Consider the following 24,583-nt stretch of genomic DNA (forward strand, 5'->3'; position numbering starts at 1 on the left):
CTTGTTTTTTGATAACAGCCATCCTAACAGATGTAAGGTGATATCTCATTGTGGTTTTGATTTCAATTTCCCTGACAATCAGTGATGTTGAGCACCTTTTTATGTACCTGCTGACCATTTGTATATCTTCTTTGGGAAAATGTCTATTAAGGTCATTTGCCCATTTTTAAGTTGAGTTATTTGGTTTTTTGCTCTTGAGTTGTATGAGTATTCCTTGTATATTTTGGATATCAACTCTTTAGCAGATACATGCTTTGCAAATATTTTCTCCCCTTCCATAGGTTGCCTTTTTGTCGATAGTTTCCTTTAATGTGCAGAAGATTCTCAATTTGGTGTGGTCCCACTTGCTTACTTTTGCTTTTATTCCCTTTGCTTTTAGTGTCAAATCCAAAAAGTCATCATTAAGACCGATGCCAAGGAGTGAGCCCCCCATGTTGAAGTTCTTCTAGGAGTTTTATGGTTCGTCTTAGTGTTCAAATCTTTAACCCACTCTGAGTTGATTTTTGGTTATGTTGTCAGATAAGGATCCAGTTTAATTCTTTTGTCCATGGATATCCAGTTTTCCCAGCAGCATTTATTAAAGACACTATCTTTTCCTCATTGTGTATTCTTGGAACCTTTATTGAAAATTAATTGATCATACACATAGTTTTATTTTGGAGTTCCCTATTCTGTTCCATTGATCTTTGTGTCTGGTTTTTATGCCAATACCATACTGTTTTGATTGCTGCAGCTTTGTAGTATTGTTTGAAACCAGGACGTGTGATGCCTCCAGCTTTGTTCTTCTTCCCCTCCTCTCTTTGAATCATTATGATCATTAGCCGTATCTTAATTTCAAAATCTAATGGAGACCTATCAGACTTCATCTTACTGAAGTATTTTTACTCTGTTGACAACTCTAATTCTAGTAGCTGTTTTCTTCCTCAACTTCTATGATAACCCACTGGACACTATTCTCTTGTTCAGTTCTTACCTTGTTGGTTGCTTCTACCCAATTTCATGGCTTTTCTTTTGTTACCTACCCTTAAAGGCTGCCCAGACTCTCTTCTCCCTACATGTTCTTTGTAGGTAACCACATCTGTTCTCATGGTTCCACTTAACCACTGTAGACTGATAGACTGATGTCTCCAAAATATCTATCCTCAGCTCAACTGAGTTCCAAATTTTATACTCAACCATCTATTAGACATCTTCATTTGGATATCTCACATACATCTTACTAGGTTCCAGTCTTTTTTTTTCCAATGATTGTTTAGAACTCAGTTGTAGATTTGTCATAGTCATGAGGAGAGGCAAGCTCGTGGTCCTACCACTCCACCATCTTGACTGGAAATCCCTGGATATCTCACGTACATCTTAAAGTCATCATGTCCAAAACCAAATTCATGGTCATATTTCTCTTCTCTCAAACCTGTTCATATTTTTTACCCCTCAACATCATGAGTAACATCATTAATGTATGACCCAGGAAGATGGAAGACATTTTACAATCCTCCTGTTACCATTCTTCACTTTCCAGTTAGCCACAAAGTACTGGAGTTTTATCTCTGTAACTTCTCTCATATCTTACTTCTCTTTTCTACACTAACTTAGTTTAGACCCTTGTTATAAGCTGAACAATTGAAACTGACTCTTGTCTGTTCTCCTTTGAACCTCAGTATTGCCCCCAAAATGATGCTGATGTCACATAACCTGATCATTTTATTTCCCTTATTAAACCTTACAAAGTTTCTTCAGAACCTGGGCTCTTTGCATAATATATAATATCCTCCATGATTTGGCCCCATTTACCTTTCTTATTTTCTCCTTTCACACTAGTCCATATGCCCTACGCTCTAGCCAAGTCAATGTACTCAGGAATCACCACCACTTACCATGTACACACCAACCTCCATGGCCAAAGGCTATTTTCCTTCATGCTCTTGTGACTCTGAATGTGGTGCTGTTTACTCTGACTGAAAGTTCTTTCTCCAACTTTTCCCTCTGCTATGCTTCTACTCACCCTTCAAGATCCAGTCCCACTGTCATCTTTGTGACACCATTTGCTGACGTCCCAACCGTGGGTTGGGTTAGGAATCCTCTCTATGCACACAATCCCATGTTTTCCTCTATCACTGTCATACAACCCAGAGCCAATGTATAGATCTGTCTTCAAAGAGCTTACTGTGAGCTCCTTAGTCATATCTTAACCATGTGTCAAGTAGAAAATTGGCACATAGCGGGCACTTATTTGTGTCTCCAATAAATACAAGGAAGTAAGAAAATTTAGGTTTTCCAATTTGAAAAACTCTCTGGTCCCCTAAAACACCTGTCCCCTCTCCCTGCTATAGGTCTCTCTCCTTCCCTATAGTCAAGCCTCTGTAAAGAACAGGCTCTACCCCATGTGTTCAGTTCCTCACACCTTACTCAGCTCCTTCACTGAGTGCTGACTAGTTTCCACCCCTACCACTCCACCTACCTGTTGTCTCCCAGGTCACCAGTGGTCTCCCTCTGGCCAAATCCAATGGTCACTTTTCAGTCCTTGTCTCCTTGGCCTCCTCTGTGTCATTCAACCCTGATGAACATTCCCAGCTTCATGACTTCTTTTGTGGCCTTTCCCTTGGCTTCAGTGGTGCCACTTCCTCCCTTTCTTCTCCCTCAGTTGCCACTCCTTCTCACTCTCCTTTGAAGGCTGCACCTCCTCTTCTCAACCTTTAAGTGTTGGAGCTTCTCAGGGTTTGCCCTAGCCCCCCTTCTCTTCCCAATGTGTATGCTAAGAAATCTTACACACTCCCTTAGCTTACACTTCCATCTGTCATACAAGCCAACCCAAATCTCCCAAAGAGAAAACCCAAAAAGCTTTTTGACCAACCTGAAAATGTATACCTTCAGGGATGAGGATGAAACAACCAAAACTCTACTTTTATCAGTTAATAGGCTTTATTATACATATATTTAAATTCATATATAAAAATATTTATAAATATTACATTGATTTATAAACACTGCCATTCTCCTAATTTAGTAAACAATTTAACGAATATTTTTAATAAGCATCCTCCAAAGCAGTGTCTTTCTCATTATAAGGGTCACTTTTTCAGCCATGGTACTCATTTCCTAGAACAGATGACCATCTCTTCAGTCTAAATGAAGAATTTGGGGGAGGACACAGCATAATTTGAATCCGCATATGATGTAGTCATTGGAAACTTTATCCCAAGTCACAAGTCCCATTTGCATCACACTAGGGCAGCTGGTTTTTGGCATGCATCCTACAAGAATATATCCATGACCTCTTAAAATCACTTAATGTTTTTGCCCTTTAAAAATAAATTTTAATTGTTATTTTAGTAGTGAAGTATAATATTCACACAGAAGATTGCCCAAGTCCTAAGTATTTGGCTCAATGAATTGTCACAAAATGAAACACCCATATAACATCATTCAAGTCAAGAAATAGAACATTTCCAGCAGCCTGGAAACCCCTCCCAAGTACTTCTGTATTACTTTTTAAAGCAGTCTTTATAAAGCAGATTTAGAAACATCCAACACATGCAGTTGTGAGGCCATATTACCAGAAATAGTTATCAAAGCTGTGTTAAATTTCTTCGACTATGGATTCTGTGGCAAGTGTATAAAGACATCCAAAATAGCATTGTTGAGGATATTTTGGGTCTTGCCCAAAGAGTAAAAATAGCATTTATGGAGTGTTTACTATGTGCCAGGTACAAAGTACTTTACATATGTTAAATAATTTAAACTTAGCCCCACTTTATAGATGAGAAAACTGAGGCAGAGACAGGTTAAGTAACTTTCCAAAAGCCACACAGCTTGTAAAAGGCAAGGTCTGGACCCCAAGCTAGGCAGTCTGGCTCCAGAGTCCAGAAGCTTAGTCACCATACCATACTGTCCCATCCAGTGGTTTGTTGTTCAAAATAAAGTAAATGAGAGCAAACCCTGTAATATGAGAGACTTTGTAAGGACTCAAATATAAGGTTACTCCCTCTTTCCTGAGGGATTATTTTGGAAAAACAAAACAGCAAAAACCTCACCCTATATTCAAGCTTATACGGTATTTGCAGATGACTCCCAAATATTTATGTCCATCCCAGACCGCTCTTCTAAGCTGCAGCCCTACCTACCCAACAGGCACTTCAAAGTCGGCAGCCCAAATCAAAAGTCATCATCTTTCTAAATCAGCCCCTTGCAAGCTCCTCCCGCTCCTTTTGTCCAACACAGTAAATGTCACCACCATTCACCCAGCTGCCCAAACCAGAAACCTGGATGTTACCAAGGACTCCAGCCTCTTCTCTCCGTTTCAAAACCTCACTCCCTTCTGCTTTAACTGAAACTGTGTCCTCCCTCCGAAGTTCTGATATCTTTGTATCATTTGCACATGTCTCAAGTCCACAATAACTTTGGGCTCACGACCTATACTCAATCATAAGAAAGGATAGAAAGGGAGGGGTCAAAAAAGCTCTTCTAGCACTCTGTGCCTCTCTCTGATTTCACTTCTTCCCATTCTCTCTCTCAGTTGGCCCCTCCAGCCCCTTCCTACCTCCCTGCCCAGTTTCCATCTCATTTCCCTTTTCTGGGGAGTATATCCTGAGTGAGACCACCATCCCCAAACCTCTCCGTTCCAATACCCTCCATCTGGAGTCTCAACTTTGGGATGAAAGGGGAAGTGAGGAAAGACGAACTTCGCGAGGAAGAAGGGAAAAGGAATAAAGAGCATGGGGTAAACAGAAGTGACTAGGAGGAGGGAATGGAGAGATTAAGATGGAAGAAGAGGATGAGGAAAGAGGGATGAGAGAAGGGAACCGGGACTAAGGTGCGAGGCAAAGGGATGTGGGGAGGAGACGGGGAGAAAGGGACGGGAGAAGGGGTTGGGGAGAGAGAGATGAAGAGAAGAGGTGGGGAAACAGGGAGAAGGGCAGGCAAAGGACATGGGGAGAATTTGGTGTCGAGAAGAGACTGAGAGAGGATCGGGGAGAAGGGATGGAGACAAGGGGGTGGAGAGGAAAGGACGGGGAGATGGGGGAGGAGAAGAGGGTAGGGAGAAGGGAGAGGGGAATGGAGAGAAGAGGGTTGGGAGGGAGGGGGAATAGGACAGTGAAGGAGAAGAGGGGACGCTCGGGGAGGTGTGGGGGGGAGAAGATGGAAGAGCAGGACTAGGAGGAGGGGAGAGGATGCAGAGAACGGGATGGGAGGAGGGGACGGGGCGCCTGGACCGGGAGAAGGGAAGAGAACGGGGACGAGGGGACGGCGCGGCGCTGGGGCAGGATCCGGCCCAGGACTGGGTCCGGGAAGTCGAGGGGCGGAGGGAGGACGGGCGGGCACCGGGGGGGCCGCGGCGCGGAGCACGGGTAGGGGCGGAGGCGGGGGCTCGCGGGCGGAGGGGCGGGGGCTCGGGTTACCGCGCGGAGGGCGGGGGAGGGGAGGGGAGGGGAGGGGGCGCGGGGCCGCGGTGGCGAATCTCGCTTGCTCCGCGGGGCGGCTGTGGAGGAGGCGGCGCCCCGGCGGCGGCGGCGGCGGCGGCGGCGGCGGCGGACGGACCGACCGACGGGCGGGGGCGCGCGGACCGACGGCCGGCCGCCCGCCTGGAGCTGCTCGAGGGCCGGGAGACAGCGGCGGAGGACGATGCGCGGCCCCAGGCCCCGCGCGGGCGGGCGCTGCCCGGGGGGCTGACCGCGCCGGACGGCGCCCCAGGACCGGGCGAGGGAGCCCGCGCCGCGCGGAGGTCAGTGCCCGCGGCCGCCCGGCCCGTCCGGCCGCGCCCGCCCGGCCCGCCGGCCTCTCCCGGGCGGCGGCGGCGGCGGCGGAGCCGGGGGCTTTGTTCTGAGCCGGAGACAATGGGGGAGGGGGGCCCTGGGCCTGCGGGACGAGGGCGAGCGTGAACGTGAGCGTGGGGGCAGGGCCTGGGGGTCTTTGTGTGCGTGTGTCATCGAGTCGGGTGTGTGGCGGTGTGAGAGTGCCGGGGGTGTGGGCAGGGTGTGTGTGTGCTTCTCCGAGTGTGAGTGTGAGTGCGAGCGCATCGGCTGAGTGTGAGTCAGTGCGTGTCTCTGGGAAGTTGTGTGTCCTTGTGTAAGTGTCTGGCCGTGTGTGTACGTGCGTGTCACTCCGAGGGTGTATGGGTCAGAAGGAGTGTATGTCATGGTGAGCCAGTCCCTGTGAGGGAGTGTGTGTGTATGTATGTGTGTGTGTATGTATGTGTGTGTGTATGTGTGTGTTGCCCGCGTCTATGGGAGCCATGTGTCAGAATGTGGAGGATGGGTGTGTGACAGATACAAACTGAGAGAGACAAAGAAACTGAAGGGGGAGAAGTAAAGAGAAACAGAAGAGAGACAGGCGAAGCCCAAACTGGAGATCTGTCACCCAGACTGGTGTTCTGAGATTGTGTCCAGGATGCCTAGATCAGCATCCTGTGCAGGGGATGGAGGGAGGTCACCAGGCCTGGTCCCACGTGGAGGGGGTGGGGAAAGGGAGGTCTAAAAGCACAATGAACTCAGTGTGGCGTGGGCTGGGCCCACAGCCACAGGGTCATAGGCCAGAAAAATATTGTTGCTTATGTCAACTTCTCAAATACCCACAGGGGACACAGTCATAGCCCTACTCAACTCACTGGGGACACAGTCCCAGGCAGCACACATCCACAAGAGATGCCTTAACAGCCATTACACACCCCCAGGAAGCCCTGTCAGAGCCAACACATATTTACAGAAGGTGCTCTCAAAACAGCACACACCCACAGCGGAAATGGTGCAGCCAACTCATTCCCACAGGATCACTATCAAGGCTGACACATACCATGGGAAACACCGTTACTGCCAGCACCTTTCCGGAGACACTGCCCCAGCAGTACACATTCACTAGTTATACTGTCATGGCCAACCGATTCACCAGAGCTGCCTGTACATAGCAGGTGTCTCAGAGATCTGACACTAACAGGAGGCTATGTTGCAGTCACCCTTACCAACACCCGGTTGTACGACCCATAGGTGTCGTGCACGCACCACAGAATGAGCTGCTGAATAAACTCCCATTAACTTATGATGCTCACACCGTGGCTTCTTCTCACCCACAGATCTCCCAGGCTTACCCTCTGGTTCCCTGAGAACTTGGGGACCTGGATCAGTCTTCTCCTCACCCTGTATCCTGCCATGGTTCTAAGTGTCCCTCCACATATAGCCTCACAGTTTCCTGAGCTCTTTAACTCCTGTTACCTACTTCTTCCCTCCCAGGACCACTCTGTAGGACTGGTCATCTCTAAAATTCTAAACTCCTGCATTTCACTCTGCCTACAGCCTCCTATGCCCCACCAGGCCCCAGCTCCTATTCCACTGACTCTTCCACCTCATAATGACCCCTTGCCCTTGAGCTCTTTACTTTCTCCTAATCTGCCCCCTTTCTGGCTTTATGCTCTCCTTCCAGGTTATACGCCCAGGACCATCACTTCAGTCACTCCTTGGCCACTCTTTGTTCTGTTGTCCGTGAGACCACCGGCCCACAAAGTCTCAACCCTAGCTGGAATGATTCCTCAACCACACCAAGTGATGCTTCTATAAATTCATGCTTCTATAAATTACACCCTCAACTGGGCCCTCCATAAATAAATAAATAGATGAAATGTTTTCTAGTTTTTCACATCCCTTAACCTTTGCACATCCTTCATTGTTTTCAGCCCATTAATTAGCCCATTGGTTCATTCATTCAGCAAACACCTGTTAAGCACCTGTCTATCTGTGCCAGGCAAGTGGTAGGTACTGGCAGCACAAGGGAGAACAAAATGGGTGTGGTCCTTGCCCTTATGGAGCTTACAGGCTGTGGGGTGAGTGCTGTCACATGGCAGCACTTAGCAGGGAGACCTAACACTCATAGAGAGGCCAGGAGAGGCCTTTAGAGGGAAGTGGCATTTAAACTGGAGCTTGACAGATAAAGTGGGAGTCTGCCAAGCAAAGGAGAGGTGGAGGTGAGATGGAGTGGGTGGAGAATATTCCAGCAAGGGAGCAGCAGTGGGGAACCCACATGCAAGAAAGCATTGTATGTCTGAGGGGAAAAGCAATCCAGTGAGCCTGGCTCTAGTAGCAGCACGGGAAGGGAGGCCACAGTCTGGGGAGATAATGGTGGTTAGTTAGGTCGTGCAGTTCTTGTAGGTCATGTGAGAAACCCAGGAATAACGGAAAGTCACCGAATCACCTGAAGCTGTCTTATGATATGAGGAAGTACCCCACTGACAGCAGTGTGGAGACTGGAGGGAGGGGTCTGAAAAAAAGGGGATCCTGGGCTGTTGCAGGAACCCAGGAGTGGGTAACACTGGTTGAAACTGGAGGAGAGGCGTCAGAGAGGGAGGAAGTAGATGGTTCCAGAAATTCTTTAGGCAGTGGGTCAGAATGACAGTCTGACAGAATGGACGTGGAGGTTGAAGGAGAGGGAGGAAGTATGGGTAGGCAGCCTAGTCTGTTCATTCACTCAGAAAATCGAGGCCGTCCGGTTTGAATTTCCCCAAATCCCATCCCCTCCTTCCTCCATGGGGACCTCACTCGCTCTAAGTCCTATCCATATGTCTCCCTCTATACCCATCCCTCCCTTGAGCACATGAAGAGCCTCCAGTCTCTCCGCTCTTAACCCTGTAATACCTGACTAGCTAAGTGGCTCTCTCATTTTGCTTCACTGCTGCATTTTGTGAAAGGGTCTCCTGCACAGAGCTGTTCCCACTGCCTCACCTCCCGTTTCCTCCTGCCCCCTCCAGTGTAACTGCTCTCCCTAACGGAAAGTGACCTCTTACCTGCCAAACTTAGGGGCTCTTTTCAGAAGTCCTTAGCTGCTTGACCTCTTGGCAGGGTCTGACATTGTTGACTGTTTTTTTCTCTTTGAATCATTCTTGTCTTAGGGCTTCTGAGCCATCATTTTATTATGCTGTCAGCATATAATGAGTTCTGTCATGTGCCAACCACACTGCTAGGTTATGGGAATACTGTGATAGGAGACACTGTTCCTGCCCTCAGGGAGGGAGACAGGCAAATAAACAGGTGATTACAGTAGGGGGTCTGTGCATCTCAGAGCTCCTCCTGGCTGTTCCTTCTCAGTCAGCTTTGAGGGCTCCTTTGGGTGGCTCCTAAATGTTACTGTTTGTTAGGGTTCTGGCTTGGACCTTCTTATTGTGTCACTGTATACACCCCTCTGAGTGATCTGTCTCATTCATTTCCATGGCTTTAATTGTCATCTATAAAGCTTGATGACTCCCAAATATCTCTCTTCCAAACCTCTCTTCTGACCCCCAGACCTGCATATTTACTTCCTACCTGATCTGATATAGCTCATAAGCCTCTTAACATGTCCAGACCTGAACTCATCATTCCTTCCTCCTTCAAACCATGATCCCTACTCAGTTATCAAGCTTCAAACCTAAAAATTAACTATAGCTGCTCCTTTCCCCTCATGTCCTTAACCCAGAAAATCATTGGGGTTACCTCCATTGTTGGATCTACCTCCTTTCCAGCTGTCTGTGGTAGTCCATTCCCTTTTCTCATGGCCTCAGCTACTGCCTGCATCTCACCGTCTTTTCTCATGAGTTGCTGCAAGAGCCTCCTAACTTGTCTCCCTGGACGTCTACTCTTTTGCCTTCCAATCCAGTCTTCTCATTGCAGCAAGAAGGATCTCCCTAAAGTGCAAATGTAGCCATGTCATTCCCTGCTCAGCATTCTTCGCTATCCTTCCACTGTCTTGGGCGAGATCTCTGCTTTAAGGAGGCTCAGGAGATCTGTCATGATCTGACTTCCCCCCACGCTCCCCAGCCTCATCACCTGTCCCATTCCTGTAGCTCCCTCACATTGCAAGTTCCAGCCATATTGAATTCCTTATAGTTACCCAGAGACACTGCATTCTTCCACGCTTCTGGCCCTTTGCACATACTGCTTTCTGCCTGAAAAGCCCTTTATTCCATTCTTCTCCTGGCTAACCCGTTCCCATCCTTAGATCAAGTTTCAAACCCTGCCTCTCTGACCACGAGGCAACCTTGGGATCCTCTTGTCTCACTGTTGTCATTGCCTCTTCCCTTTCTGTCTCTCTGCCTGAGCTGGGACCCCCTTAATGGCAGGGCTGCGTATTATTCATCTTCATGTCCCCTGGGCCCCTCTGCAGACGCTTGGCGAGGAACAGATGAATGAATGAATGAGGCACCTCACAGCGCCTCCCTTACCCTCATTCACTCTTCAGAAGACTGATACGTGGTGTCAGCTGCACATACAATTGAGGCATTTCCACCCCTGCCCACTTACCCCACTGGAGACATTTCCACTCCCCTCTCACAAGTTATCCTTCCTCACCCAACGCTCTCTCCTCTTCTCTCCCTCTCACCTGGGCTTCTCTTTTCCTGAATCCTCTTCCTTTCCCTTCTCTGTACTTTATTTCTCTTTCATTCCGTTAACAAATATTTAATGAGCACCAGAAATTTGCAGATCCACATCTACTGGGCCATGTGCCTATTTGGGCTCTTGGAGGAAGTGGAAGACGAGGAAGCTGTGACATGCCATCAGGCCACAGGACTACGGTCCTTGCCACCTGCTCTACTCCACCAGGCCCCCTTCTCTGGAGGTGCCATAGGCTGCTCCTTCCGCTAACACCCCCTCACGTACACCACTCTGCCCACCAGCTCCTGGCGCCCAGGCCCCTTGCCATGTCAGGGTCCCGTTCACTTGTGCCCTCTTCCTCTGCCTTCTGCCTATCGGCGGTAACAGAAGCAGGACTGGACTCTCTGCTGCCTGCAAGCAGAAGCCCCTCCCAGGGGTTCATACTGTTGGATCCCATCTTTTTCCTGGTTTCCTGCTGCCTGCCCCTTCCTTCAGCTCCAGGCTCCGTGTTTCCGGGTAACCCTCTGACTGCCAGGCACTTTCAGCCTCTGTCACCTAGGAGGAGCTTCTCAGTTCCTGTGTTCCCCGGTGAGAACGCTCCACCTGGAACCCCCAGGCCTGAGTCAGGGTCCTCTGTGTTCACTTAGCACACTACCGTGCCCTGTCACTCGTGTTTCTCTTTCTACGCTACTCAGTGGGAGGAGAGGTTTCCTCTCAGAGCCTAGAACACCCATATGCCTGGTGAGGAAGGAGGAAAGGGAGGAAAGGAAGGGGGAGCTACACCCCAGACCCTCCAGCCACGCCGTTGACCACCTGGGAGACCTTAGCGTCTCTGAGATTCCCTTTCCTCAGGTGAAAGTGCAGGTAACAGTGGAGAGTTGTTTTGAGGATTTTGAAAGAAAACAACTATTAAGCGCTCAACTCTTAACTTGACTTCCAAGATCTCAGCCCCTCTACTACTCTCTCCTCCTCAACTTCCCATTTCCCCAGACTCATTCTTCCCTCTGCATCTCCAGCTTCTCTGCTAGCTGCAGCCTGACTGGCCTTCTCTGCAGCCCGGACTCCACTTGTCAGAGTCAGTTCCTAAGATCAAGCCTTGCTGCTCGTCCCACCACCCCTCGCTCCCTCTCCCTGCGCTGCCCATCCCTGCCCAGGCCTCCCTACCTGTGAACACCATGAAGGCAGGGACTCGATCTGTCCAGGTCACTGCTGTGTCTCCACTGCCTAGTGTGGTGTTTGGCACGTGGTAGGTCTTCAATAGATACTTATTGAGTAAATCTATTAATGAATCATTTTATACACACCATGGGCCCATCTCTCCTCCTTCTTTCTTTGTCTCCTGGAGACCTTCAAGCATCCTCTGGTCACTTTCCCTCTCTCAGCACATGACCCTGGGCTTACCCTACCCTATATGTGGACTGGTAACTGCCTCATCACCGATCATCTCCTCCTCTAACCCACCTTGTGCACACTGCTGGAGTTACTCTCCTGCTTAGAGCTCTGCTCAGTCTCCTTCCCCAATCTCTTGCCTGGCCGCTTATGTGACCCCTTATCAGGCCACTCCAAGCCCTCCAGCAGAGACGCAATAGTTTGGAACAGAAGGCACTAGCTTTGGAGTCCATTAGAGCTGTGTTCCAGATGTCTCTCTGCTACTCACTCTGAGCCTCAGTCTCCTCATCTGTACCCCAGAGTTACTGTGAGTGTCTGGCAGCTGACATTTATTGAGCACTTACTGCGTACCAGCCACCCTGCTAAGTTTTTTGTAGCATTCTTTCACTTAGCTCTCATATCAGCCATGTAAAGTAGACACTTTATTCCCCATTTTACAGAAGAGGGAACTCAGGCCTAGAAAGATTAAACAGTTTTCCCAGAATTACACTAAGTGGCAGAGAACTCGAGTCTGTCAGACAACAGAGCCCATCTTCTTAACCACTGTAATAACTGCTCATGCTTGCACACTTATAAAATGCTTACTGTGTGCCAGACACTGTTCTGACACAGTGTAGTATTATTATTGTCCCTATTTTATAGATGAGGAAATGGAAGCACTGAGAATTTAAGTGGCTTGCCCAAGGTTACACAGCTAACAAGTGTGACTCTGGGCAAAAACCGAGTTGGTTTGGCCCCAGAGTCCATGTCTTCTCCACTGTCCTGTCCTGCCTCCCCCTGGTATAGTGCCTCCCTTTCCTAGGAGTTAAATAAGCATGTGTTGATGAATGAATCTACACCAACGTCTGGTCTATGGCTAGTTGTTAGTTAATTCATTCTCTATCATTTCCCATTGCAGGAGGCATGCTCCCTTTGGACTCTCCTGAAACAATTCTCCCCAAGATCACTAGTGACCCCCTTACTGCCAGAATCAATGACAAAAAGACAAAAAAAAAAAAAATCAGTGGCCACTTCCCAGCTCTCATCGTACTTGACCCCTCAGCAGCATTGACACTATCAATCCCTCCCTCCTTACTGAAATGCTCCCTCCTTTAACCTCTGAGATAGTGCCTCCTTCTCTTTTTCCTTCAAGAAGAGCCAAACTCTCCTCAGATTGCCTCTTAACTGTGACTTTCCCCCACGTTCTGTCCTAGATTCTCTTTTCACTCTACACATTCTACCTGATGGGTCTCCACACCCATGGCTCTGAGTTACCCCTTGATTGGTCCAAATCCATATCTCCAACCCAGACCTCTCTCCTAAGCTCCAGATCTGCAAATCCAACTTTGTCTGGGACATCTCCATGGACAGACCCCAACAGGCCCCCCCCAAATGGCTTCTGCTCTGTGGTATCCTAAAGCCACCACTTTAGTAACCCTGGGAGTCGGTCTAGAGCCCTTCCATTCCCTCACCCTTCCCAAAGGGTCAGTGGCCAAGTCTTGCCAATCTCACCTCTTCACGTCTTTCTTCTCTGTCTCAGTCCTGCTGCTACTGACCTGGGTGTTAGAGGCACCTCACCGCTGGTCTACCTCCTCCCTCTCTTCTCCAGGCCTCCATTGTCTTTCTAGGACTCTCCCCTCAGCTCCCCGGTAATTTCTTCCTCTCTCCATCTTTCCCTTCTCCCTGAATCTCAAGCAGCATGGAGTGCACAGTCCTGGGATCAGATCAGGGCTGTGTTACTTCAGGACAGTCATTTCACCCTGGGCCCCGTTTCCTCAGTGAAAGGTGGGATGCCTTTCTCACGTGGTTCTTACAGTGATTAAATAAGATACCATTTGTGAATTGCCAGCACATTGAAAGCTGAGAAAAGAGACTCTCTCTGCCTTCTCTGCTCACATCTGTCCTCAGCCTCTTCCTGAGGTGCCTCAGGAGGGAGAGAGCCAGGCCCTGGGCACTGCTCTGACGACCCGTCCATGGGCTCGCCCCAGGGACATCCAAGGAAGCCAGCTTGTCGGCCTTCTCCCTCCTCCCTTCCTCACACCTCCTCTCCTCTTTCCCCTCCACTCCCCCAGCCCCCCAGCTCTGGCTCCCACCTTTATTTACACTGTCCCCCTCAACTCTCCAGCCTAGCTCTTCCTGCCTCTAACTTACCTCCCGTGTCTGTATGAGCTCCACTCACTCTTCCCTTTGCCTGACAGACACTCTCCCTCAGTCTTGCTCCCAGTCATCCCCCCACAAGAACTCTCTCTCTTCCTCTCTCCTTTATGCCCGGCCCTGTATCTCTGCCTCCCTTTGCTCACGAAGGCTACCCTCTTCTTCCTCCAATTCTGTGCCAATCTGCCTTTTGCAGCCCCCTCCTCACCCTGTTGTCTTTCTGGTCCCTGCCCCTCCTGGCCCTGGGACAGGAAGTTGAGGGAGGAGGCCTGCAAGGTGCCAGCTCCCCCAGCCTGCTTCCCCTCTGTACCTCGGGCCACTCCTCTACTTCTTCCTGGAGCACCCCCTTCCCTTGTGGTCCCCTGACTACTCCCCAACAGCCCACCTCTTTCCTCTCCCATGTTCCCCCTGCTCCCAGGTCCTATAGACACACAGGCAGCGGGTGGGGGCAGTTGACATCACATTGCAGGCCCCAATGAATGGTCTCGCCCCTCCCCCTCCTAATGAGAACCAGCTGTGGTTCCAGAGGCCCAGATGTGGGGCGAGAAGGGGAGAGCAGGATAGAGCCAGAGGACAGAGTAACAGGACTGGAACAGGGTGAGGGCATGTAGCACAGCAGAACTGGGTGGGAGAGGAGATGTGACCAATCTAGGGGGAGAAGCAAGATCTGGGCAGGAGGCAGTACAGACTGGAGAAAGACACAAGATGGATGGTTTAGGCCAGATCTCGGGGGAGGGGTGGGACAGACCTGGAGTCGGGAACAGGGAGGAGGAGCAAGTCTCCAGGAAGAGGCAGTGAGAAACACGGGACAGATAGGGAGACGGTGCTGAGAAGAGAGTTGGAGAGAGGATGAGACGGTCTCGGGAGAGAGTCTGGAGTTTGAGTTTGGAACTGGAGGCTCTGGAGCAGGAAGTGATGAGGCACAGTCCAGACAGGCCCGAGGGACCTCGAGGTCACAGCTGCAGCCGCAGAGCTGACCACGAGTGCCCCAGCAGCGTGTGTGAGAGTGTGCCTGCGTGTGGGGGCGTCTGCGAGCCTGTGTGCATCTGTGCAGGGGTGGAAGCGGTCTGTCTGGGTGTGTGTGAGTATACACGTGTATATGTGTTGTCGGGGGTGTGTCGGTATCTGTAAGTGTGCCTGTCTGTGTGGGCCCGGGAGAAAGTGGCTTTCTGGTGTATGTGTCTGTGTGGACAAAAGCATGCCTGCGTGTGTCTATGTGTGCCTGCGTGGAGGGGGTGGGGTTCCAGGTGAATGAACATGCCCATCTCTGTGAATGATAGCATGCTTCTCTGTACCTGTGAGGAGTAGCCTCTGTCCGTGTGAGCCTGGCTGCATGTGAGTCTGTGCATCTGGCTGTGTGTGGGTCTGTGACTTCGTGAGTATGCACCTTTGTGTATCCACTGTGAGAGTGTATTGGGGGAGTTTGCATTGGACAAGAACTAGATTGGGCACCAGGGTCTACACAGGTTGGGAGAAGGGGCATCTGCCTGGGCCTAAATCCCTCCTCTTCAAGGCTGACCATTCATCTGAGTTTGTTCTCCTACCATTCCCACACCCTTTCATTCGGAAAAAGCATCGATCGTGTGCCATGCTCTGTGCTACACACAAAGGTGAACAAGATACTGTCCCAGCCCTCAAACAGCTGACTTTCTGTCTTGAGTGGGGGATGGAGAAATCTAATACAGAAGGTAGTGAGTACATGGACCTCACTGTCCACTATCTTCCCTCCCTACTCTGCTTTCTCTCCTGGACTGATTAAATGAATAGGGCCAGCTCTTCACCCTTGACCCCTCAACCAGTTTCTAGGCCTATATCCCTGACCTGGGCCATTGTCCCATCCCTGTACACTCAGCCTCTCCCCTCTGAGTCAGGCCTATGTTCACTCCCTTCTTGTTTGAATTCCCCTGACCTGTTACTCCATGTGGCAGCTCCACAGCCTTCTCAGACTGGATCCCTGGGGAGAGGGCTCTTTGTGCACACATGGAACCCTAGAACTCTGCAGCCAGGATGGGGAGACCCATCAGGGATGGTGTTGGGAGCCAAGGAGAGAGCATCTATCAACTGCCCAGGTCTGGGCTCCTTGTTTCCATTGCTTGTAATTCTCACAGAACCCCACAAGGTAGACATTACCATAGCCATTATATAGATTAGGAGAATAACACTCAGGCTGGACTCAAACGCAGCTCAAACTCCAAAGTCCCAGCTCTTTCCATTGCCTTGCACAGATGGGAGAGATGGAGGGACAGAAACTCATCCCTTTGGAGGGCAGGAGGTCCTGGAGCAGAGCAAATCTAGAAAGCCCCAAGGACACACCTCTGTAGCCACTTCTACAGCTACACTCCTGACTGTGGTGCCGCAGGGGCACGGGCTCACATGTGTTTGTGCACATCATCTGAGTTGGCGGGTCCGGGGACGTTTCTCCCTGTGTCAGTATGTGAGGGGGGTGGTGTGCAGTCATGAGACTCTGACCACTCATTCAGCGTGATTGCCAGCGCAGGCGATACCTCTACCAAATGCTGGAGAATCAGACTAACTAAACTTCTGTCCTCAAAGAGCCTCCAGTTCAGGGTGGAGGGAGGGGAGAGATGGGCAGACACGTGACCAGATCACGGCTGCCTTGCAGCTTGTTGTCAGTGTGCATTAAAAGCAGAGAGGCCAGTAGAGGGTACAGTAGGCTCTGCAGGGAGGTGAGGGAGATGTTACAGAAGATTCCACAGAAGATGGGACATTTGAACTGGATCTTGAAGTTTGAGTAGGAGATGGCCACTTGGACAAGACTTGTGGAGGATGTCCCAGGATGAGAGAATAGTGCATACAAGGCAAGGAGTCAGGAGGGAGCAAGGTGATAGGTTTAGAATTGGAATGCAGGGTGTGGTGGGGGAAGTGAAGAGGTTAGCAGGGCTCGGGTCAGGAAGATATTTATTAAGGAGGTTGGACTTTGTCTTGTGGCCAGAAGTTCTACACCTAGAGTCCACGTACCCCTTGAACCTGCAGACACAGTTTGGGTGTATGCACATCTGTGCATTTTTGTCCATAGCGGGCTGCAGTTTCCAGCATCAGTAATGGTGAATGAGTGCAAGCCTTTCGTCAGGAGCGGTTTGGTGAGAGTTGTGAGGATAGCTCTGGTCAGGTGGATGTGGATCAGAGGGTCCAAGCCAAGAGGCACAGAAGCCAGTAAAGGACTGTGGCAGGAATGGAAAGGAAAGCTGACAGTGCTTGGACTGGGACAGCAGCAGTGGGAAAACAGAAGACAGGGCAGACATGAGACATGTCTTGTTGAGATGGTCAGGTTTTGAAGACTTACTGGAAATCAGGACTGAAGAAAAGCAAATAAGTCAGGAGAGCTTCTGAGTGGTGGTGCTGTTCGCAGGAAAGGGAATGGAGGAAGAAAATCAGCTTGAGGTGAAGGTTGGGTTTACATTTTAGGAAGTCCAGTGTATGGGTGGACATGTGTCTCCAGCGCTCTGCAAAGCTGGAGATGGAGATTGCAAAGTCATTAGCAAATAGACGGTACATAAAATGATTAATACATTTGAATTGAAGGCATGGGGATGGATAAGATCACCAGGCAGTGTGGAAAGTGGGAAACAATGCAGCCCAGGACTGAGTCCTGAAGAGCACCAGTTTCTAAGGGCAGAGGAAGAACTTGCTCAGAAGACCAAGGAGTGGACAGAGAAATACAATGGAAGCAAGAGGTGCAGTGTCACCATGTGAAGCCAGGAGGGGTGGGCTTCAAGAAGCTAGTGATCAGTGATTTAGTGTTCCAGAATGATCCAGTAAGAAGATAGAAGAGTGTCTATTAGATTTGGAGTATAGCGATGATTGGAATGTCAAGAGAGCAGTGGAAGCTTCACTGCGTAGATGGAGGAGGGTGTGAGAAGCGAGAAATTGGGGGAAGTGCACCAGCCTTTCAGAGAAGGCAATGTCTCCCCTGTTTCTGCTCTCACTCAGTCACTGAAGGCCTTCATGGGGCTTTATGCCTCTTCCTTCTTGCAGCAGCATTTGAAGCCCCTTAGCCTCAGAGGCACTGTCCTTCCCTGGATTTCTTTCTCCCTCTCTCTGACCAGTTAAGGATGCCTTTGTCCAGCTGATGGTTCAGGACAGAAATTTGCCCATCACCCTTGACTCCTGCCACTCCCTCATCTGCTGCCTTCAAGCTGTCATCAAGCCCTGCCTGTTCTACCTGTGAAACTCCCGCAGAACTGTCCACTTCTCCCAGTTTCCATTGCTAACATTCCACGTCACTGTCAAAGCCACACCATTGCCCAGACTCCCCCAGGTGTGTTGTAAGGGCTGTCCTAAGATAACTGGCCCATCTGCATGATCCTCATTTACCAAAGGGCCGCGATCGTGGTCGTCACAAGATGTGAGTCATACCGTGGCACCCACTCTTAAAATGCTTTCGTGCCTTCCATTTGCCCTCAGCATAAAGTCAAAATCATGGATATGGCCTATGAGTCCCAGCCCCATTTCATACCCTCTGCCCCCAGCACTCTACACCTCACATACGTTGTCACCTACCCACCCCCAAACACCCTCAGCCCTTTCTGGACTGCAGACTCTAAGCCTTTCCCACATTCTGTTCGCTCTTTCGAGTGTTCTTCATTTCTGTACCCCTTTCTCTGCCCACTGTTGTCTAGCTAACACCTACATGGATCCTGACTTGAATGTCACCTCCTCAGAGAAGCTCCCTGACCATAGCAAGCCCCTCTTATAGCACTCTGCACTCCTCACAGCCCTTATCACACTGGCAATTGCTAGTCCAGTTCTAGAATTGTTCTCTCTCTCTCTTCCCCCCCCTCCATATATATATATATATATATATATACATAAAATAAGAGTGCCTTCAGCATATTTAAATGTTGAAAGAAGGGTCCAGCAGAGGAAAAGGTTGAGTTTCAGGTGAGGTTGCCAAGCACAGGGTTATTGAGGTATGTATTGGTCCTGGATGAGAAGAAAAATGAGAAAGGATTGGCCATATGTTTAAGTCTAGAGGTAGAAGGGAGCCCGAGGGCATTCAGACCTCAACAACAGAAACAAAACAATCTATGGGCGGGCTCGGAGGTGTCAGGGTGGGATGGGACCTGCCAGGGAGACGGGAGTGGGCCCTGAGGAGCTTCCTGGGCACCATGCAATGTGAGGCCGCACAAGGGCCCTGCTGGGGGTGCTTAAGTCCTGGTGTGACCTACATCCCAGCCTCTTTGAACCGTTGATTCCTCCTCCATCATGACCTTTCTCCTTCTGCTTTTATTCCAGGTCAAGGAGCCTGAGCTGGAGCCAGGGTCCAAGTGGGACCTGATCCAAAGCCTGAGATCAAGCTGGGCCCGGAACCTGGCCTGGAGCTGGAGCCCAAGCCTCAGCTGGACTGCCCCTGCCATGCAGAAGGTGCAAGGCATTGCACCTTCCTGCCCGGGCCTGCGGAGCCCCAGGCCCCTCCCCCTGCTGTCGTTGCTGCTGCTGCTGCTACTGGGGGCCGGGGTGCCGGGAGCCTGGGCTCAGGCCGGGAGCTTGGACCTGCAGATTGATGAGGAGCAGCCAGCGGGCACACTGATCGGGGACATCAGTGCAGGGCTTCCAGCAGGCACGGCCGCACCTCCCATGTACTTCATTTCCGCCCAGGAGGGCAGCGGCGTAGGCACAGACCTGGCCATCGACGAACACAGTGGGGTGGTCCGTACAGCCCGAGTCCTGGACCGAGAGCGGCGGGATCGCTACCGCTTCACCGCAGTCACTCCTGATGGCGCCACCGTGGAAGTTACCGTGCGAGTGGCTGACATCAATGACCATGCTCCAGCCTTCCCACAGGCTCGGGCTGTCCTGCAGATACCTGAGCATACAGCCCTTGGCACCCGCTATCCGCTGGATCCTGCTCGTGATGCAGACGCTGGCCACCTTGGAACCCAGGGCTACGCGCTGTCTGGTGATGGGGCCGGAGAGACCTTCCGGCTGGAGACACGCCCGGGTCCGGATGGGGCCCCAGTGCCTGAGCTGGTAGTTACCGGGGAGCTGGACCGAGAGAACCGCTCACACTACATGCTGCAACTAGAGGCTTACGACGGTGGTTCACCCCCTCGAAGGGCCCAGACCCTGCTGGACGTGACACTGCTGGACATCAACGACCACGCTCCAGCTTTCAATCAGAGCCGCTACCACGCTGTAGTGTCTGAGAGCCTGGCCCCCGGCAGTCCTGTCTTGCAAGTGTATGCCTCTGATGCCGACGCTGGTGCCAACGGGGCTGTAACTTATGAAATCAACCGGAGGCAGAGCGAGGGTGACGGACCCTTCTCCATCGATGCACACACGGGGCTGCTGCGGCTGGAACGGCCACTGGACTTTGAGCAAAGGCGGGTCCATGAACTGGTGGTGCAAGCGCGGGATGGAGGGGCTCACCCTGAGCTGGGCTCAGCCTTTGTGACTGTGCACGTGCGAGACGCCAATGACAATCAGCCCTCCATGACTGTCATCTTCCTGAGTGCAGATGGCTCCCCACGAGTGTCTGAAGCTGCCCCACCTGGCCAGCTTGTTGCTCGAATCTCTGTGTCAGACCCAGATGATGGTGACTTTGCCCATGTCAACGTGTCCCTGGAGGGTGGAGAGGGCCACTTTGCGCTCAGCACCCAGGACAGTGTCATCTACCTGGTGTGTGTGGCTCGGCAGCTGGATCGGGAGGAACGGGATGCCTATAACTTGCGAGTTACCGCCACCGACTCCGGCTCACCCCCACTGCGAGCCGAGGCCACCTTCGTGCTGCACGTCACTGATGTCAACGACAACGTGCCTGCCTTTGACCGCCAGCTCTACCGACCAGAACCCCTGCCTGAGGTTGCACTGCCTGGCAGCTTCGTGGTGCGGGTGATGGCACGGGATCCTGACCAGGGGACCAACGGTCAGGTCACCTATAGCCTGGCTCCAGGCGCCCATACCCGCTGGTTCTCCATCGACCCCACCTCAGGCATCATCACCACAGCTGCCTCGCTGGACTATGAGTTGGAACCTCAGCTACAGCTGATTGTGGTAGCCACGGATGGGGGCCTGCCCCCTCTCTCTTCCTCCACCACAGTGAGTGTGGCCTTGCAAGACGTGAATGATAATGAGCCACAGTTCCAGAGAACTTTCTACAATGCCTCACTGCCTGAGGGCACCCAGCCCGGAACCTGCTTTCTGCAGGTAGGTAAGCCCCGCACACAGCAGGATGCTGCTGTGGGCAAGGGTGGATCAGAGGGTCACAGGGGACCTCAAAGCAGGAAGCCAGCCTTACAAGGTTTTTGGTGACTTATGCCAGAGGGTTTGGTCCTATCCTGTGAGCTCCAAAGTCTGTGCAAAGTCTCCAAAGCATGAAGAATGGGCCAGATAGTCTTGACAGCTGAGGGAATTAAGACTGGATCTAGGAAAAAAGTGTATTGTGGTGTTAGAAGTGAGAGACTAAAGTCTTAACGCTGTTCTGTAGGGCAGAGATGGAGATTCTGTACACCCACGTGGCTCCTGTTCCCCAAGGGAGATGCCAGGATTTACAAAGTCCTCCAAGCCTAGTCGAGTGCTGGGCTGTGCTGGAAGACACCTACACCCCTGCCCTTGGAGCTGAGCCTTGATGGGACACTTGGGTTCAGGCAAGAGGATGAGAGATAACAAGAAGTATGTGAGGTCCCGATGTTCAGAGCAGGGAGACCTCTCAGAGGAAGAGGCAGGAGCCCTGGACAGGCTGGGGGAGCCACAGACTGCCTGCAGGTCAGGCCTGGAAGAGATGAGGGGGAGCATGCAACTGGGAAGACAGGCCAAGGCCAGACTTCAGAAGTCCTTGGACAGCAAGATGTGAGGAGTTAGGACTTTACTGGGAAGGCAGGGGGAGTCACTGAACCTCTCTGAGCCAGAAAAGGGCATGACCAGACTGTTTTGTTTTAGTTTTGGTTTTTTAAAGACAGTAGTTTTGGAGCAGTTTTAGATTCCTAGTAACATTGAGTGGAAGGTACAGATTTTACATATACCCCCACCCAACTCATGCATAGCCTCCTGCATTATTAACATCCCACTACAGAATGGTACATTTGTTTCAACTGAAGAACCTACATTGATACATCATTATCACCCAAAGTCCATAGTTGACATCAGAGTTCACTTTCGGTGTTATACATCCTATGGGTTTAAACAAATGTACAGTGGACATACATAACGATGGAACAGTTTCACTCTCCTAAAAATTCTCTGTGCTCTACCTATTCATCCTTCCCTCCCTGCTACAGATTGGTTTTTCAGGAAGCTAACTTGCTTTGATGATGAAAGATAGATCAGTGGGTAAGTGATATATTCAAGAATGAACTTACCCACTCTAAGCCTGGCACTGTGCTGGGCCCAGGGAACAAAGAAAGGAGAGTCTTTTTCCTAGGCAGATCCCAGTATAGGCAAGGAGACACACCAGTATCCAGTGATGCATCAGATGACATATGAGGTGCTATGGAAGCCCAGAGGGGGGTCCTTTGCAGAATCAGTGAGACTTTTCCAAATGGAAGATGTGCAGCATGTGGACAAGGACTCCAGGCCTGCAGAAGGAGCTGCAGGACACCATGATGTGTTCATGGGACTGCATTGCTCAGGTTGGCCTCAACTGTGCTGATGAGAAAAAGTTGCAAGGAGATGAGACGAGAGAGTAGACAGTGACCAGATTACAAGCTTCAACTTTATCATAAACATTACAGGGAGCTGATGAGGGGCTCTAGACAAATCTGATATGTGTTTTAGAAAGAGTGCTTTGCCTGCACCATGGAGTATGGATGCAGGAGAGGAGGCGGGAGGCAAGGAGGCCTCTTAGGAGATTCATGCTTGAAGTCATTATGTCTCAAAATTCTACCAATCTTCTTGGAGCTGCCTGTTGGCCTAGACTTTCAGGCCAGTGCCTGGGTCTGGCTGTCTCCCATCTGGCCAGACTCTGGGTATCCATCTGCCTACTACTGTCCAGCTCCCACCCACTCTCCCATGTGCTCACTCCTCCTCTTGGCCCAGGACCAATGGGCTGTGGCTTCCAAACTTCTTCCCTCCTCACTAGTGCCGGAAGCAAGAGGGCATCTCTCCAGGTGGTTTCTTGGAGTTTGTACTAGTAGTAACCATAGAGCAGGAGGGGTAGAATGACCACTGGGTGTTCACAGCTTTTATAAGAAGTCATAAAATTTGATTCATTCAGTATGCATTTATCAAGTATCTACCATGAGCCAGTCATTGTATTAGGGACACAGAATACAATAATGAATGAGTAACCCTCACCTACTACATGGAATTTATAGTCTAGAGGGCAGATTCATGTGCAAAGGAACAGTTTTACTGCGATAAGAAAACTTCCATATGGGTATATACATGAGGTACAGATAGCAGTATGAATGTTCCCAAAGGGAAGGACTGTTGAGCTGAGACTTTAAGGATGAGCAGGAGCTTACAAGGGGACTAGATAAGGGAAGGGTCCCAGGCAGAGGTGACATGCCGAGACAAGTGGAAGAGCCTGATTGGTCTGACTTGGTCAAGGGCCTGCAGGTGGCTCAGTATGTCTGGAGTTTAAGGTGTGAGATGGAAGAGTGGGCAGTGAGACCGCAGGAGGCCCAACAGTGAGGAGTCAAGCCAAGCTAAAGAGCTTTACTTTAGGGAACATTGACGATTTTTGAGTAGAATAGTATAATCATACTTGTTTTTTTAAACGGTGCTTTTGGTAGTCAGTGTAGAGCAGTGGTTTGCAACTGCTGATGATTTTGCCTTCTGGAGGGGACATTTGGCAATGTTTAGAGATATTTTTGGTTGTCACAACTGGTGGGATCTATTGGTATCTAGTGGATAGAGGCCAAGGATGCTGCCAAACATTCTGTAATGCACATGACAGCGCCACAGCAAAGAATTATCTGGTCCAAAATGTCAGTCTGCCCAGGCTGAGAAATCCTGGGGTGGAGGACAGACGAGGGGGGGTGGGGGTCAGACAGCTGTAAGGAGGGAATTACAGCAGTTCAGGGAGAGACGACTCATGCCTCCGGCAGGACAGTGATGATGGTGATAGAAAGGAACAGACAAATAGAAGGGATAATGAGGCTTTACTTAGTCCCTGGTTGATTGATATACAGGGAGAGGAAAAGGGAAGAACAGATTTCTGGCTTGAGCAGCTTCGTGGATGGAAGAGTCATTAGAGAGGGGCTGGAACGATGAGGAGTTTAGTTTTGGACAGGTTGGATTTAAGGTGCCTGTGAGACATCCAAGTGGAGATACTGAGCAGGCATCTGGATGTACAAGTTTGGAGCACAGAGGGGTGCTCCAGGTCAAAGGACAGACAATGGTCAAAGCCACAGCAGTCGAGAAAGCCCTGAGAGAGTGTGTAGAGTGAGGAGAGGCCAAGGAAAGAGTCCAGGGAACTAGAGTGTATAACAGGCAGAGTCAGGGGAGGTGGAGGGAGGCTGGGGAGCTGGGAAGCAGTGGGAGGAGAAGCAGGAGAGCATAGCGTCAAAAAGTCAAAGCAGGAGAGACACCTGGAAAGAGGTCAGGATGGGGAAGATGCAGTGAGTCTGTGATCTGGTAGGAATTTTCGAGAGTTCACAGATGAAGGCCTTTATTTTCTCCTTGCTGTAGTGTGTTTGATGAGAGCGAGGGGCGGGGTGGGGACAAGAGGAGAGAGGAGGTTAGCTATAGCTTTCAGACAGAGGTGGAGAGGGGGCTGACCAAGGCTGGACTGTGAAGCAGGGCTGAGAGGCTGCTGGAAATGGAGGCTGCAC

The 24,583-nt window shown here is 50.6% G+C and overlaps 1 protein-coding gene across 1 annotated transcript in view; it reads left to right on the forward strand.

The window, feature by feature from the left end:
- The first annotated feature begins 5,488 nt into the window (after positions 1 to 5,488).
- The window catches only part of DCHS1 (dachsous cadherin-related 1), a 33,633-nt gene continuing 14,538 nt past the window's right edge, over positions 5,489 to 24,583 (forward strand). The window contains exons 1-2 of the mRNA XM_074372474.1: positions 5,489 to 5,719; positions 19,107 to 21,017. Of these exons, the coding sequence (XP_074228575.1) occupies positions 19,227 to 21,017 (1,791 nt within the window). The 5' untranslated portion in view covers positions 5,489 to 5,719; positions 19,107 to 19,226. The remainder of the gene's footprint in view (positions 5,720 to 19,106; positions 21,018 to 24,583) is intronic.

Source organism: Camelus bactrianus, chromosome 10 (assembly GCF_048773025.1).
Source record: "Camelus bactrianus isolate YW-2024 breed Bactrian camel chromosome 10, ASM4877302v1, whole genome shotgun sequence".
NCBI classification, from domain to species: domain Eukaryota; kingdom Metazoa; phylum Chordata; class Mammalia; order Artiodactyla; family Camelidae; genus Camelus; species Camelus bactrianus.